At 32.3% G+C, this 12097-nt stretch overlaps 1 protein-coding gene across 1 annotated transcript; it reads right to left on the reverse strand.

Moving 5' to 3' along the window:
• Window positions 1-5288: 5288 nt before the first annotated feature.
• Window positions 5289-8347, reverse strand: LOC132187555 (Ribosomal protein L25/Gln-tRNA synthetase, anti-codon-binding domain-containing protein). The gene is made up of 3 exons (XM_059601902.2): window positions 7915-8347; window positions 7701-7830; window positions 5289-5785 (listed from the first exon to the last, which is right to left on the reverse strand). Exons 1-3 carry the CDS (start codon window positions 8320-8322, stop codon window positions 5559-5561), a joined length of 765 nt encoding a protein of 254 aa, XP_059457885.2. The 5' UTR covers window positions 8323-8347; the 3' UTR covers window positions 5289-5558.
• Window positions 8348-12097: the final 3750 nt, after the last annotated feature.

Raw genomic sequence — 12097 nt, forward strand, 5'->3', positions numbered from 1 at the left:
TATATATATTAAATTTATAACTAATTTCTACACGTTTAAATATAGACAAATTAATATCAGTGTATGTATTCTCATCATATACATGTATTTTAATAGTGCATGCAATTTTCACAACAAATATTAGTTTAAGTGAAAAAAAAAACATTTAATATAATTTATTTATAATTTTTCTATTTCAAATAACTTATATTTCCTAATCAAATCTTGTTAACTTATTCAGACATCATGACATGATTTCTGTTATCATAATTGTAACTTTATTCAGAAATTACTTATATATTTAATAACTAATATAATAGTTATAAGTTGTGAAAATGGTTTTTTTTTTCTTTCTGTAAATTAGGTTTATTAAGAACTTGAAAATATAAGAAATACTTTTTTGGCTCTGTTTTGTTAAAATTTTGTTTTTTTTTTTCCCCCTTCTCAAAACAAAAATATTAACAAACAACTTCAACACAAAAAACTCCACTTTTCAAAAAAAAAAGAAAAATAAAAAAAGTTCCAAAATAGATTAACAAGCCGACCTTTTTAACAAGTAACAACTATGTATGTTTATTAGTTAAAGGAAATAAAATTAAAAAATAAAATATTATGATATTTCTCGATGCCTATAGCCCATTGGAATTGATCAAGATTCTTTCTATTTCAACTAAAATGGAGAGGTATAGTTGTTCTTAAGATGTAGCTCAACTGCGATCACGCCTAATGAAGCAAATGTCACTAGTTTAAATCATCTTCCTCCTTTTGTACGGACATGTCAAACAAAAAAAAATGGAGAGGCATAAATAATACTTTATTTTGTTGTATTTAACTGTGTATACATGTCCACACAAGAGGGTGAGGAGAAATTCAAACTAGTGACCACTGCTTTATAAGGTAAAGGAATGGTCCCAAGTCGATTGAATTACCCATTGAGGACAATATCACATTATTTAAAATATTAAAATAACATTAAAATCATATTCGCCATATAACAATAAATAAGTTTGAATATTGACCATGAATATATGAGATGCTAATTAATATCACTAGAGAATCAATCAAATACTATTTACTGCATTGTAAAGGAGTATATTAATTTGGGGGCCTACCAAGTTTCATAACATGCACACTGTATGAGTCAATCTGTGTCTTTTTTTTCTTTTTTAATTTTTTTGGTAACATAATATGATCTGGCGGACACAAGTACTGTAACATAAGAAAACATGCACATATGCTATTTTTGTCCTGCTTCAAAATGCGTGATTAAGTGTTTGAATGGTATAAAAGTGGGTTTAACACTTAAAAAATTTGTTTGAAAAAAAGGTATTCGTTTAGCAGAAAAAATTGAAAGCGCTTTTAAGGGTCCAGAAGCCTCAAAATGGCAAAAATGTACTTTTGACAAAAACTTAAAAATGAAACTTTTGTCAAAAATTATTTTTTTGACTTAAAAGTTATATTTATCAAACACAATTCTAAACATGCTCTAAGTAGACCTATGAACGAGAAGTTTTTCACATTTTGAAAGAGAAATGATATCCTAAACTTAAAATTCTCACATCTTCATTTTATTAGGTTGATGTGACATTGCTCGTCAACCGTTGAAATTTTTTTTTTTTTTTTAAATAATGTTTGATCCCAGTATTGAATCAACTCGTTGAAATGAGAATATATATATAGAGAGAGAGAGAGCATTACTCAATTTGAAGTTTGGAATTTCAACCACAATTGCTATATTTATACATTTTCCCCCTAATTTTGGACACACCAAGCATTAAATATATTTTAAAAAAGTAATGTTAAAAATCACATTTGGTCACCTTTTATTTGGCCAAAGAATGTGGCTTTCGGCCACCCCTGGCCTCTTCCAACTTTAAAAAAATAAAAAAATAAAAAAAAAAGTTTTTATATACTTATACTTTTATTATAGGTGAGACATGTAGCTATATAACTGAATCTGACATGACACATTAACGAAATTTGTCAAGTTTTTTTATACAATTTGATAATAAGAACTTATTTGTTTTGTTTTGGTTTTTTTTTTTTTTTTTTGGCATATTAATATAATAAAAATACTGAAAAACAAAGATTATTAATGCTAATCCCTTATCATGATTAATTAATGATTGATTGATTGAATCAATGAGCTGATGATCCACTTACTTTATTAGATCGATTGGTAATGAAGGTTTAATAAGTAGAGCTTCGACTACAAGCAAACCTTATCCTAAATAGAATTTTTAATGAATATTCGGGTTCTCTCAGAAAGTTTAAGTCAAACAATACCCATTGAACTACCCCACTGATTGTAACTCGAGATTCCCCGAGATGATTAATATTTATCAATTATTGATAAGAGAGACCATGTGTCATACGGAAATTTGTGAGCATCTATAATTGTTAATTAAAGAAAATCACATGTGAAAATCGAAGAAAGTATTCTATTGCTTGCTTAAATTTTATTGTTTACACATGGGTACTTATGCACAAGGCAAGGGGATCAAATCCCTCAATTTCAACCGTGTATTTAAAAAAACTTCACCTCAAATAACTTCTATGGGATTTGCCATAAGGACAAAAATTTTCTCTAAACCAATAAAGAAAAAATATCGACAATGGCAAAAGGATAGCTTCGTGCCACGAACATAAATTTTTTCTAAACAAGTCTGTAGGAAATATCCTGCAATCCACGTAAAATAGTGCCAAGTATCTATAAATATTTAAAATGCACATTTAATTCTTAACATCATTAATAACAGTTTATTAACTTAGACTAAATTTAATGTACCTTTTAAATGTTTATAAACACTTTGCACTATTTTATATGGGTTGGAGAATATTTTATTTATACTAGTTTAGACGAAATTTCTGTCCACCACCCAAAGCTATCTTTTTGCCCTCGTCCATGGTTATACAAAATGGTCAATTTGCAAATTAAGAAAATTATCATCAAACTGAAGCCCCACCCCAACTTAAGTCATCTTGGATTAGACCCCAACTTTTTCTCCGTTTAAATAATAATTTAATTAATAGAGTCAATAGATCAATTCCTGTATAATCCTCTATATATATTGAAATGGTCAACAATATAGGTTTTTTTTTTTTTTTTTTGTAAGATTTGAATGCGACGGAGTGTGTTTCATCCATTCAAAAAATTTGAAGAAGTAATTGAAGTTGAGGAAAAAGAAGAGTCACAAGGAAAATAAATAGAGTGACTTGGTCAAAAATGAATTAATTGTCACAATATTTTTGTAGTTGAGTAATTTTTATTTTTTTATTTTAAAAAGAACATAAAATTAACAAATATATACAACACTTTAGAGTGTTGTGGATTGCCACATGATAATTTATATGGCACCTATCATATTTACAAACTGGCGTGGTGGTTTACATGATACCTATCACTTTAACAAATTGAATTGACAATTCATATAACATTTACTACGTTGATCATTAAAATGTAAATTGCTATGTGAAAAACTATGTGACACATGTTTCCATAAAATAGAGGCTACTAGGGGCAAAACCACATTAAAGCCCCCAACCTTCAACGGTCCTCATAAAACTTTTTGTACCTAACACCAGAAAATTTATATTGAAACTGGTCATCGAAAATTAATTTCCTATCTCTAAAAAGTGTTATTTTTAGTTTTTGCATTTAAAATTATCGAAAAAATATATTTTACTCTCTTGAACTATTCACATATTTACACTTTTAACTCAAATATTTAAAAAGTGACATTTTATCCCTCCAAAAGTATTTGACATTGACACTTGACTCTTATGAAGTACACTTTACCCTTGAAGTATTTTGAATTGACACTTTATCTCCCGAAGTAACTAAGTTTTGGGGGGTAAAGTGTCCACTTAGGGTGGTAAAATGTCAATTCAAAATACTTCAGGGGGTAAAGTGTATTTCATAGGGGTCAAGTGTCAATGTTAGATACTTTGGGAGGAGGGTAAAGTTTTACTTTTTAAACATTTGGGTTAAAAGTGCGAATGGGTAGATAGTTTAGGAGATAAAGTGCATTTTTCTCTAAAATTATAATTTGATTTTTTAGGCTGTTACATGAATTTATAAGAAAACATTGTAAAAACTATAATATATAGGTTAAGCATTTTCCTATGGTTTAGATTTCCTGTTTTAGGATGGTATGCATTTAAAGGAATACGTGGGTTTGACCAAGTACACAATAGATTGTTTGTTTGATAATAATAAGTAAATCTATTTTTGCACTTATTTTATTACATTTACTTCATATTAATTGACGTGGTAAGAGTTGAATGGCTAATTAAAACAAAAAAAACAAAAAAAACATTTTACTTCCATTCAACTCAAGCCACGTGTTATAAAATGAACGTGAAATATAGCATTTCCTCTTGCTTGCAATTTTGCTCACTGCTGAGGGCATCACACACATGCCATTGCCAGGCTCGTTACAATGGCGACGTGGCGTGTGCATCGCGTCATTCAAGACCAAGTCAACTTACCAGAGCTTTGGCTCAAAAGGAAACGTCAACGGTCAACTGTAAATGAAATATAAGAAAAGTCACATGGAAGTGACGCGTGGCATGTTGAAACGTGTTGATGGCTCTAAATAGCATTATTGTTGACTTAAAGAAAAAAAAGATAAAAATGCATTATTGCAATGGGGGAGCATTGGACCAATTCAAATGGATTGATTATCAAGCAATTTTAAATCATTCCAAAATAATTAATAATAATAGTAATAATAAAAGTGGTGAGCGACTTGTCATTGTTTTACTATTTGAAATGATAGTCGGCCAATCAAATAAGATGACTGACAATCTTAAGAGTGAATCTTTTGAGAGTTAATGAGTGGTCGGTTACTCTCTAGGAGTCATTATTAGCCAACCACCTTAAATAATAGTTCAAATTCAATACATATTTTTAAAAATAAATATAAAACAATCTAATAATAAAAGTGGTGAGCGACTTGTCATTGTTTTACTATTTGAAATGATAGTCGGCCAATCAAACAAAATGACTGACAATCTTAAGAGTGAATCTTTTGAGAGTTAATGAGTGGTCGGTTACTCGCTAGGAGTCATTATTAGCCAACCACCTTAAATAATAGTTCAAATTCAATACATATTTTTAAAAATAAATATAAAACAATCTAATAATTTGGGTTGAAAGAAGTTCGAAAAAAAAACTTTTTGTAAATGGTATGTGACTTATGTCAACTAACACAAGGAGGAGCTTATCCAAAAGAGCTAAGAGAAAAACTTGTGAAAAAAAACTATGCTAACGATCACGAATTTCCATTGCATTTGCAGACCAAAACTATTAAAAAACTTCCATTGATAAAAAAAGTTGACATCAACAGCTTTGATTACCAACACATAAACAAGCCAGTGATTCTACTCGGAAATATTACAGAAGAACCAGTTCTTGTCTGATTAACGCCCTATTTCTAAACAACAATGTCAAGTTCCGGAAAAGCACCCCTCAAGTATGAATCTGCTGAAAACAACATACTTATTCTTAACGTGCATCTCGCTGCTAAATTCATGATGGGCAAATCCGAAAATGTCCTCCAATTGTGCTTCGGTGCCTATAAACTGGAAGGTTTTTGGAATTCCAACGTTGTGGGATCTATCTTACATATGGGCATGTTTTCATTCTTACTCAGAAGCTTCAAGGACGGATGAACCTCAACATCACGCATGAGTATTCTATCTCCAATATCTAGATTGCTCAAGTCCACCTCAATTTTGGGAGGAATGTGTTCAGCTGGACAACGATATTTTAGACTAGCTCTTACCCTATTGAGATGGCCACCTGTTTCATCAGCATAGCAGAGTTGCAATCAGCCAAAATAAAAGCAGCAAAGCCCTAAACATTTGTCATGAATTATATAATCATGCTAAACGCCGACCTGAAATAAGCTGAAACACCTTCATCGACAAATTCTCTTGGTTAATTTACAAAAACAAAAACAATAGCTACAGAAGTGATTGCAGGTCAACAAAGAAATGACAGAAATAAGATTGAACAAGATCTAAAGTCACTCCCCTTGACAAACAACTCCTCCACCCCACCCCCCCCACAAAAAAAAAAAAACAAACAGAGAAGAAAAAAAGCAACTAATCAAGTGAACAGAATCGCCTGATTACACTAAACAGATGAATTAAAAAAACAAAAAATTCCACAGATGCTAAGAATGGGAAAAGAATAATCTGAAAATTTTCATTTATGGCTTAATTACAGGAAGCATCTGTTACGAACACTTTTTATAGCCTCTAAACAAAATCTGGAACCAATTGAAAAACATTTTAAAATCATAATAAACATGCTCAAATACAAAAATTATGCTTGCTTGTTGCATCACAAACCGACCTACTTTATTTGCTCTAAAGGAAAAGAGAAGATATCGTTTCTATATGGCACTAAAAGTTGCCTGGTAGAACACTTACACGTAATAAGATTATAACATGCAAACTAGCTATTCCTCCATTTCCAAATGATTGTATACTGTTTTAGAAGTTAGTTCGAATGTCCACAGTTATCACCCAAGGAAGAGAACCATCAATGTGACATAATGCCAAGAAGCAAGCAACATTTTCTTTGTATAAAACTTCATACTGCAAACAAACAATAAATTACAAAGAACACAAAATAAGTTGGTCTACAGCCCTGAAACGCAAGATGCATCATTAAAGAAACCCTTTGATCTAAAAGCTTATCATATAGAACGCACAGGCTTCAGAGTCAATAATAGGGAAGAGCTTGGTGCAATTTTATATCTTTTATGGTACAAATGATGGCATATGGTCTCCTGAAATCACCAATCAACAACAATGGTAGATACCATAAATCAAAATTCCAGACTCGACAACCATTAAACTTCAATGATTAAGCTGTAGGAAATTTCTAGCAGTTTGCAACATGGAAATGTCAAAAATGAACTAAAGGAAGAATCTTGTTTTGTCCCCCTTCTCAAAGTCAGTACTTAGCAGGAAGGCAAAGCTCTCTTTGACCAGTTTCATAGGCAATAGAACCACATATCTAACTACTTGGTGGAAAGAAATGCTTGAAAAATCCTCAAATGGATCAAAGAGATCAAACAATAGGAGCTTTGAGGACCGCAAGAAGACTTTAGAAGAGATTTAAGTTTTCTATTTTTCAACACTTTGTATTTTTAGACAGCTGTTTATGTTTCTCCATTAATGACTAGTTATTATGATTTTCTTATTTAGGCTTTTCATGATATCTCGATTACTTATACCAAAAAAAAAAAAAGGCGAGATGGGCTCCTGGAGAAATGTAACCTTTAAGCAAATCTCTAAAACTTAGATTGGATTGCAAAAATCTGTTAGCTAAAACACTAACTCCAGCAGCATGGAGTTGCCTAAATTTGAATAAACAAAACCCCGCTGTATGAGCCTCACACTTGAAAATGGATCTTTTGCATTATAATATGAGATGGAGGCACACATTGAATAACAAGCAATGCCATACTAAACTTCCATAATGCAGCCAGGTGCAGACATATTGTAACTAAGACACCTCTCCATATAGAACTATGCTACAAAAGGCAACTCTAGAAACATATCTTAGCACTCAAGTCGGATAGATACTTCATCAAAATCAACGTTTTGAATCACATAAACATGATAGAGAAATAATCCAAGAACCCCAAGTAACCGAAGTAACAAAAGAAAAAAAAAAAAGAAAAAAAAAAAGCGTTGATTACCTTTCTTAAGACCAGGACAAACATCTTCGCCTTTGAAAACAACGGGCACATCAACCTTCAACTCCGAGCCATCCTCGGCCCAAACAAAGACCAAATTCAATATATTCCCACTCTCTTCATCCCTATGAATCTATTATTAAAAAAAAAAAACGAAATTAAATAAATAAACAGCAATTTCTCATTATTAGAAAAAGGGAAAGCTTGAATGGCTTGCCTTGATGGGGAGGACAGGTCCGGATTCGATTAGGTGGGAGGACCCGGACCCAGCGCGGATCTGGAGCGCGAAGGTGGTGGAGTAGAAGAAGGGGAGCTCCACGGACTTGAGAATGGAGTGGATCTGCTTCCTCTCGGTGGTGACCAAGCGCTTCCTGGAGAGCGTTTGCGCGCTACTCGTCTGAGGCTCTTCATTTGGGCGGAGGAGCTGCTGCTGGGATAGCACAACGGCAGGGATTCGGCCCTGGGCTCGGTCCCTGGCCGACACTCTGCCCCCACTGCACTCCCGAGGGATCGCCTGGATCGTATGATACGACGCCAATCGAGACGATGTTTGTGCGCTGAGGGTAGGGTGGTTCGACACCACGGCCCTCAGGTTGCTGGTTGCGGAGCGCCACCACTTCGCCATTTCTGGTTGCGGACCGCCAAATGCCCTCTCCTGTGACTCTGAGGGTTTATGTGACCTTTTTGGGGTTTAAGTTGTTGGGCCTCGAGAGCGTTTGTAAATGTTGGTTCCAATTAGGTCTGGAGGCCCAAAGTAGCCGTGAGCCGAAATTTAAAATAATCCAGTTCGATTTGATTTTGGGCTTTCTCTTTTTCTCTTATGTCCAAGTTTCTCATATGTTGTCAGGGGGAATAATTTGCCTTAATTAATTTAAGATTATCTTAAATAAAAATCAATTATATATAGTTTGGTTTTAACCATTTATACGTGATGTGTATACTCTAACGGACCTAATGCACTTTTCGTTTAATAATATATACGGATGGGTTGAAAAATTCAAACTAGCAATGCTATATATACAAACAAATTTTACAAAAAATAAAATCTAATAAGATACGAAGACAATGGTTGACATATGACAGATTAGATGCATTAGAAATGAGACCATGTTTGAGACGTGTTGTTCTGTCTAAAAATTTGATAAGATTCAACAAAACCGTCTACCTATTTAATTAAAAATACAAACTGATTAACAAAAAAAAAAAAGAAATACAATTGTCTTACGATATCTAATGCATTACAAGACGGAGAAGAATAAAAGAAAACGACTGAGGTATTTAAAATATAGTCTCCATAAATGTCACGTGGGTGAAAGAATTAAGCAACAAAATTTAATAAATAAATTATTATATATGTCATTTTATAAAGAACTTGCTCTTTGTTTACAATTTTTTTCCCCTTATTTTTCTTGGTTTATATGTTTTTTTTTTTTTAAATTCAAATAAGAGAAAGCAGGTTACAATGGATCAAACAACCACAAAAGGGTGGGCACCCCAACAACAAAGTTCAAACGAAAAACACAGTATAAAGACGATAACAATAATAGACGGTAAGCAGTGGTTTCATTCATGATTCCAGAAGAATCATAATCAAGCCAAACCTTTTTAAGAGCCACGTAAGGCAGTAATAAATAGCAAAATGACTCGATAAAGAGTCTCACGCGGTGAAGGTAATAACCATAAATTACTGTTAAGATGTTGTTACAAAAAAGGTACTGCTAAAAACCAAATATGAGCCGTTAAAGGACAAGGCTAACAGTTAAATCATGGCAGGATTTGTGGAAACGCAGGATCTTTCCAAGCACCGCCAAATCCTGTTTGCTGACTTTAATCTCTGCTTAACAATCAAAGATATTGCATAAATATGGCATTTTGTTCTTACCCCTTTTGTCTGCTTCTCAAGTTTTCTAACCTATTGCCGCACACGCGTTATCTTTTTATCAACAAACACGATTATAAACTGTCTGCAGTCTACAAAACTACAAGTTGTTCATACCCATATCCAAAAGTGGCACAAAACATGAGTTTCCCTTCTTTCTTTTTTCTTTGAAAAAAATATATTAAGAGGGCTAATATGAAAAGGGCCACCATTTTTTATGTTTTTATTATTTATTTATTTTGGCTTAGTTTTTTTTTTTTAAATGGTTATTTTTAACAATTTTAAGGATATTTTGAAGAGAAAAATGCAAAAGCGTATAATTTGATACGTAATGATAGTGATGCCACTTTTTGAAGTTTGAAAGTATAAATGTTCATAAGGCTAAAATGTTTTTTTTTTTTTTCTTGGCATAAGAAGATAATATTCATGTTTTGATCTTCAAACAAATGATACATGCATGTACTAAGGTTCAACATCCTCAATCACTAAGACCCTTATTGCGAAACCGAGATTCTTTATAATTAGGGATCTTGAAAATTTTTATGTCCGTTAAAATCATTTAGGGGTAAGAAGAGAGTTTTGATAGAGCTCTACTGCACAGTTCAAGTAAAGAATCCACCTACCCAAACCCCTTGTTGCCTCAATGTTGCTAAAAAATGGAAATTTAATTTCGTAGAGGAAGTGGGAAGGAATAGGATCCTCTCCGGTCCAAAATAGACCAAAGAATATTCATTTAATGGATATGATTTCTTATTAGAAATCTTAAAGTCACAAATAGGATATCTATCCAGTTGGGGGCTAGGATGGCTTCGATCATCTTAAACCTTATTATTATTTTTAATCAGTGGACATATATCTTATTTGCGATTTTAAAATTTTTTAAAAAAAATTATAATTATAAACCGAATATTTTCTAGCTTATTTTGAATGGGAAGTGGGAAAGGGGATGAAAAGGTGAGGAATGAGTAGGCATTAATTATCCGGTATGTTGCTGATGAATGATGGCATCAGAGTATTCATGTCATACAATAAAAGAGTTGTTTGGCATTCCATTTGTCAAATCCATGCACGTGATAAACTTTCCCACAAATTCATTAAAAGTCAACACAGCCCAAAAAAAAAAAAAGCATGGGAAGAAGTGAAGGTGGGGAAACTAAAATATGAATAATACAAGGATGAGACAAAATGGGTGACGTGGTGGTACCTCGCCATCAAAGAAATGTCTACTACAAGGTATATTCACTAGGATCTCAGGTGTTCACCACCCTGGTTGAGTCACTTTTCGTTTCTTTTCAATTCAATTTCCCGATTATGTCCCTCTCCTGCAATGGTCCCCTCCAATGGCTCTAAGTCCAATTAATTTCAGTACTTTTACTATATATATATATATATTTTGTTGGCTCTTCTTTCCTTACATTTTCTTGATTTTTGAATCAGAAATTATTGAATTGGATTAGATTCTCCTTATAATCCTATTTTTCATATCTTATAAGATATGATTTTCATGTACATTTTAAAAAATATACACGAGAATTACATGCTACATGTTAGTTTAATACATGCTTTTTTTCTCAAAAACCCATGAATCGTAAAAGATAATTCTACCCAAGCCAAACAAGAGAAATCAAATTTTTGTAGACCACAGTAACAAAGCTAAAAATGAAGAAGGCTAGATGATCACATTCAATCGTGGGTGATGATGAATTGGGGTAAATAGTCAACCTTTTATGTTGGTAGTGGTTGTTGATGACAAATTAACATTGATCGGTTTGCATTGGGTGAAAAGTTTGGATAAAATAGGATGGGAGTGATCATTCATTTCACGTAACTTGAATTGCTCTTTTGTCACCAAAAGATCATGTGGATTATTGGAAAATGAAAGTTATAATTATAAAATTATAAGTTACAATAAAGAAATAACAATATCATTTTCGAACAGAGGTTTCTGTAGTACTACATGTACACGCCTACGTACTAAAAGATTAATCAATAATGTTGATTAATCAATTCTGACAATATCTTTTTGTTTAATCAATAATGTTGCTGATAACGGACTGACACCTCTGTTTTGTAAAACAAATTCATAACAAACATTGCCTACTTAGGCAGGCCTAAGTAGGCTGTTGTTGTTCAACGTAGGCAGGCCGAATCAAAGTTTGACAACGACAAAAACTCTCTCTCTCTCTCTAAATATAGTGCACAATCAACAACCTTACATTAAATAATGGTCATTAATATTTATTTCAAAAGTTTAAATTATTTATATTTTTATTATTATTATTTTTATGTGTCGACTCAAATAAGTTTGCTTGTTAAAAAATTTTATAATTTATCTGATTTGTAATTAGCTCCTTATGGTATCAAAATAAACTTAAAAATCATTAAGGTACATGCCAAAATAATAATTTAGTCCTTACACTTAAATTCTATTCACTGACTTATCAAATTTTGATAATATGAAACATCAAAGCTAATAAAATTGTGACACTTGTCGCATTTAAGTTAATCTCACACTAATAAA

The sequence above is a fragment of the Corylus avellana genome, chromosome 6, assembly GCF_965113065.1.
Source record: "Corylus avellana chromosome 6, dhCorAvel1.hap1.2, whole genome shotgun sequence".
Taxonomy (NCBI): domain Eukaryota; kingdom Viridiplantae; phylum Streptophyta; class Magnoliopsida; order Fagales; family Betulaceae; genus Corylus; species Corylus avellana.

Excerpts from the sequence above, each read along its gene's own strand:
- LOC132187555 (XM_059601902.2), bottom strand. The coding sequence starts at position 8,322 with ATGGCGAAGTGGTGGCGCTCCGCAACCAGCAACCTGAGGGCCGTGGTG. Across the intron at positions 7,831-7,914 it reads GACCTGTCCTCCCCATCAAG|ATTCATAGGGATGAAGAGAG; the intron begins GCAAGCCATTCA and ends TTTTAATAATAG. Across the intron at positions 5,786-7,700 it reads TTGTCCTGGTCTTAAGAAAG|GTGGCCATCTCAATAGGGTA; the intron begins GTAATCAACGCT and ends CTGATGAAACAG.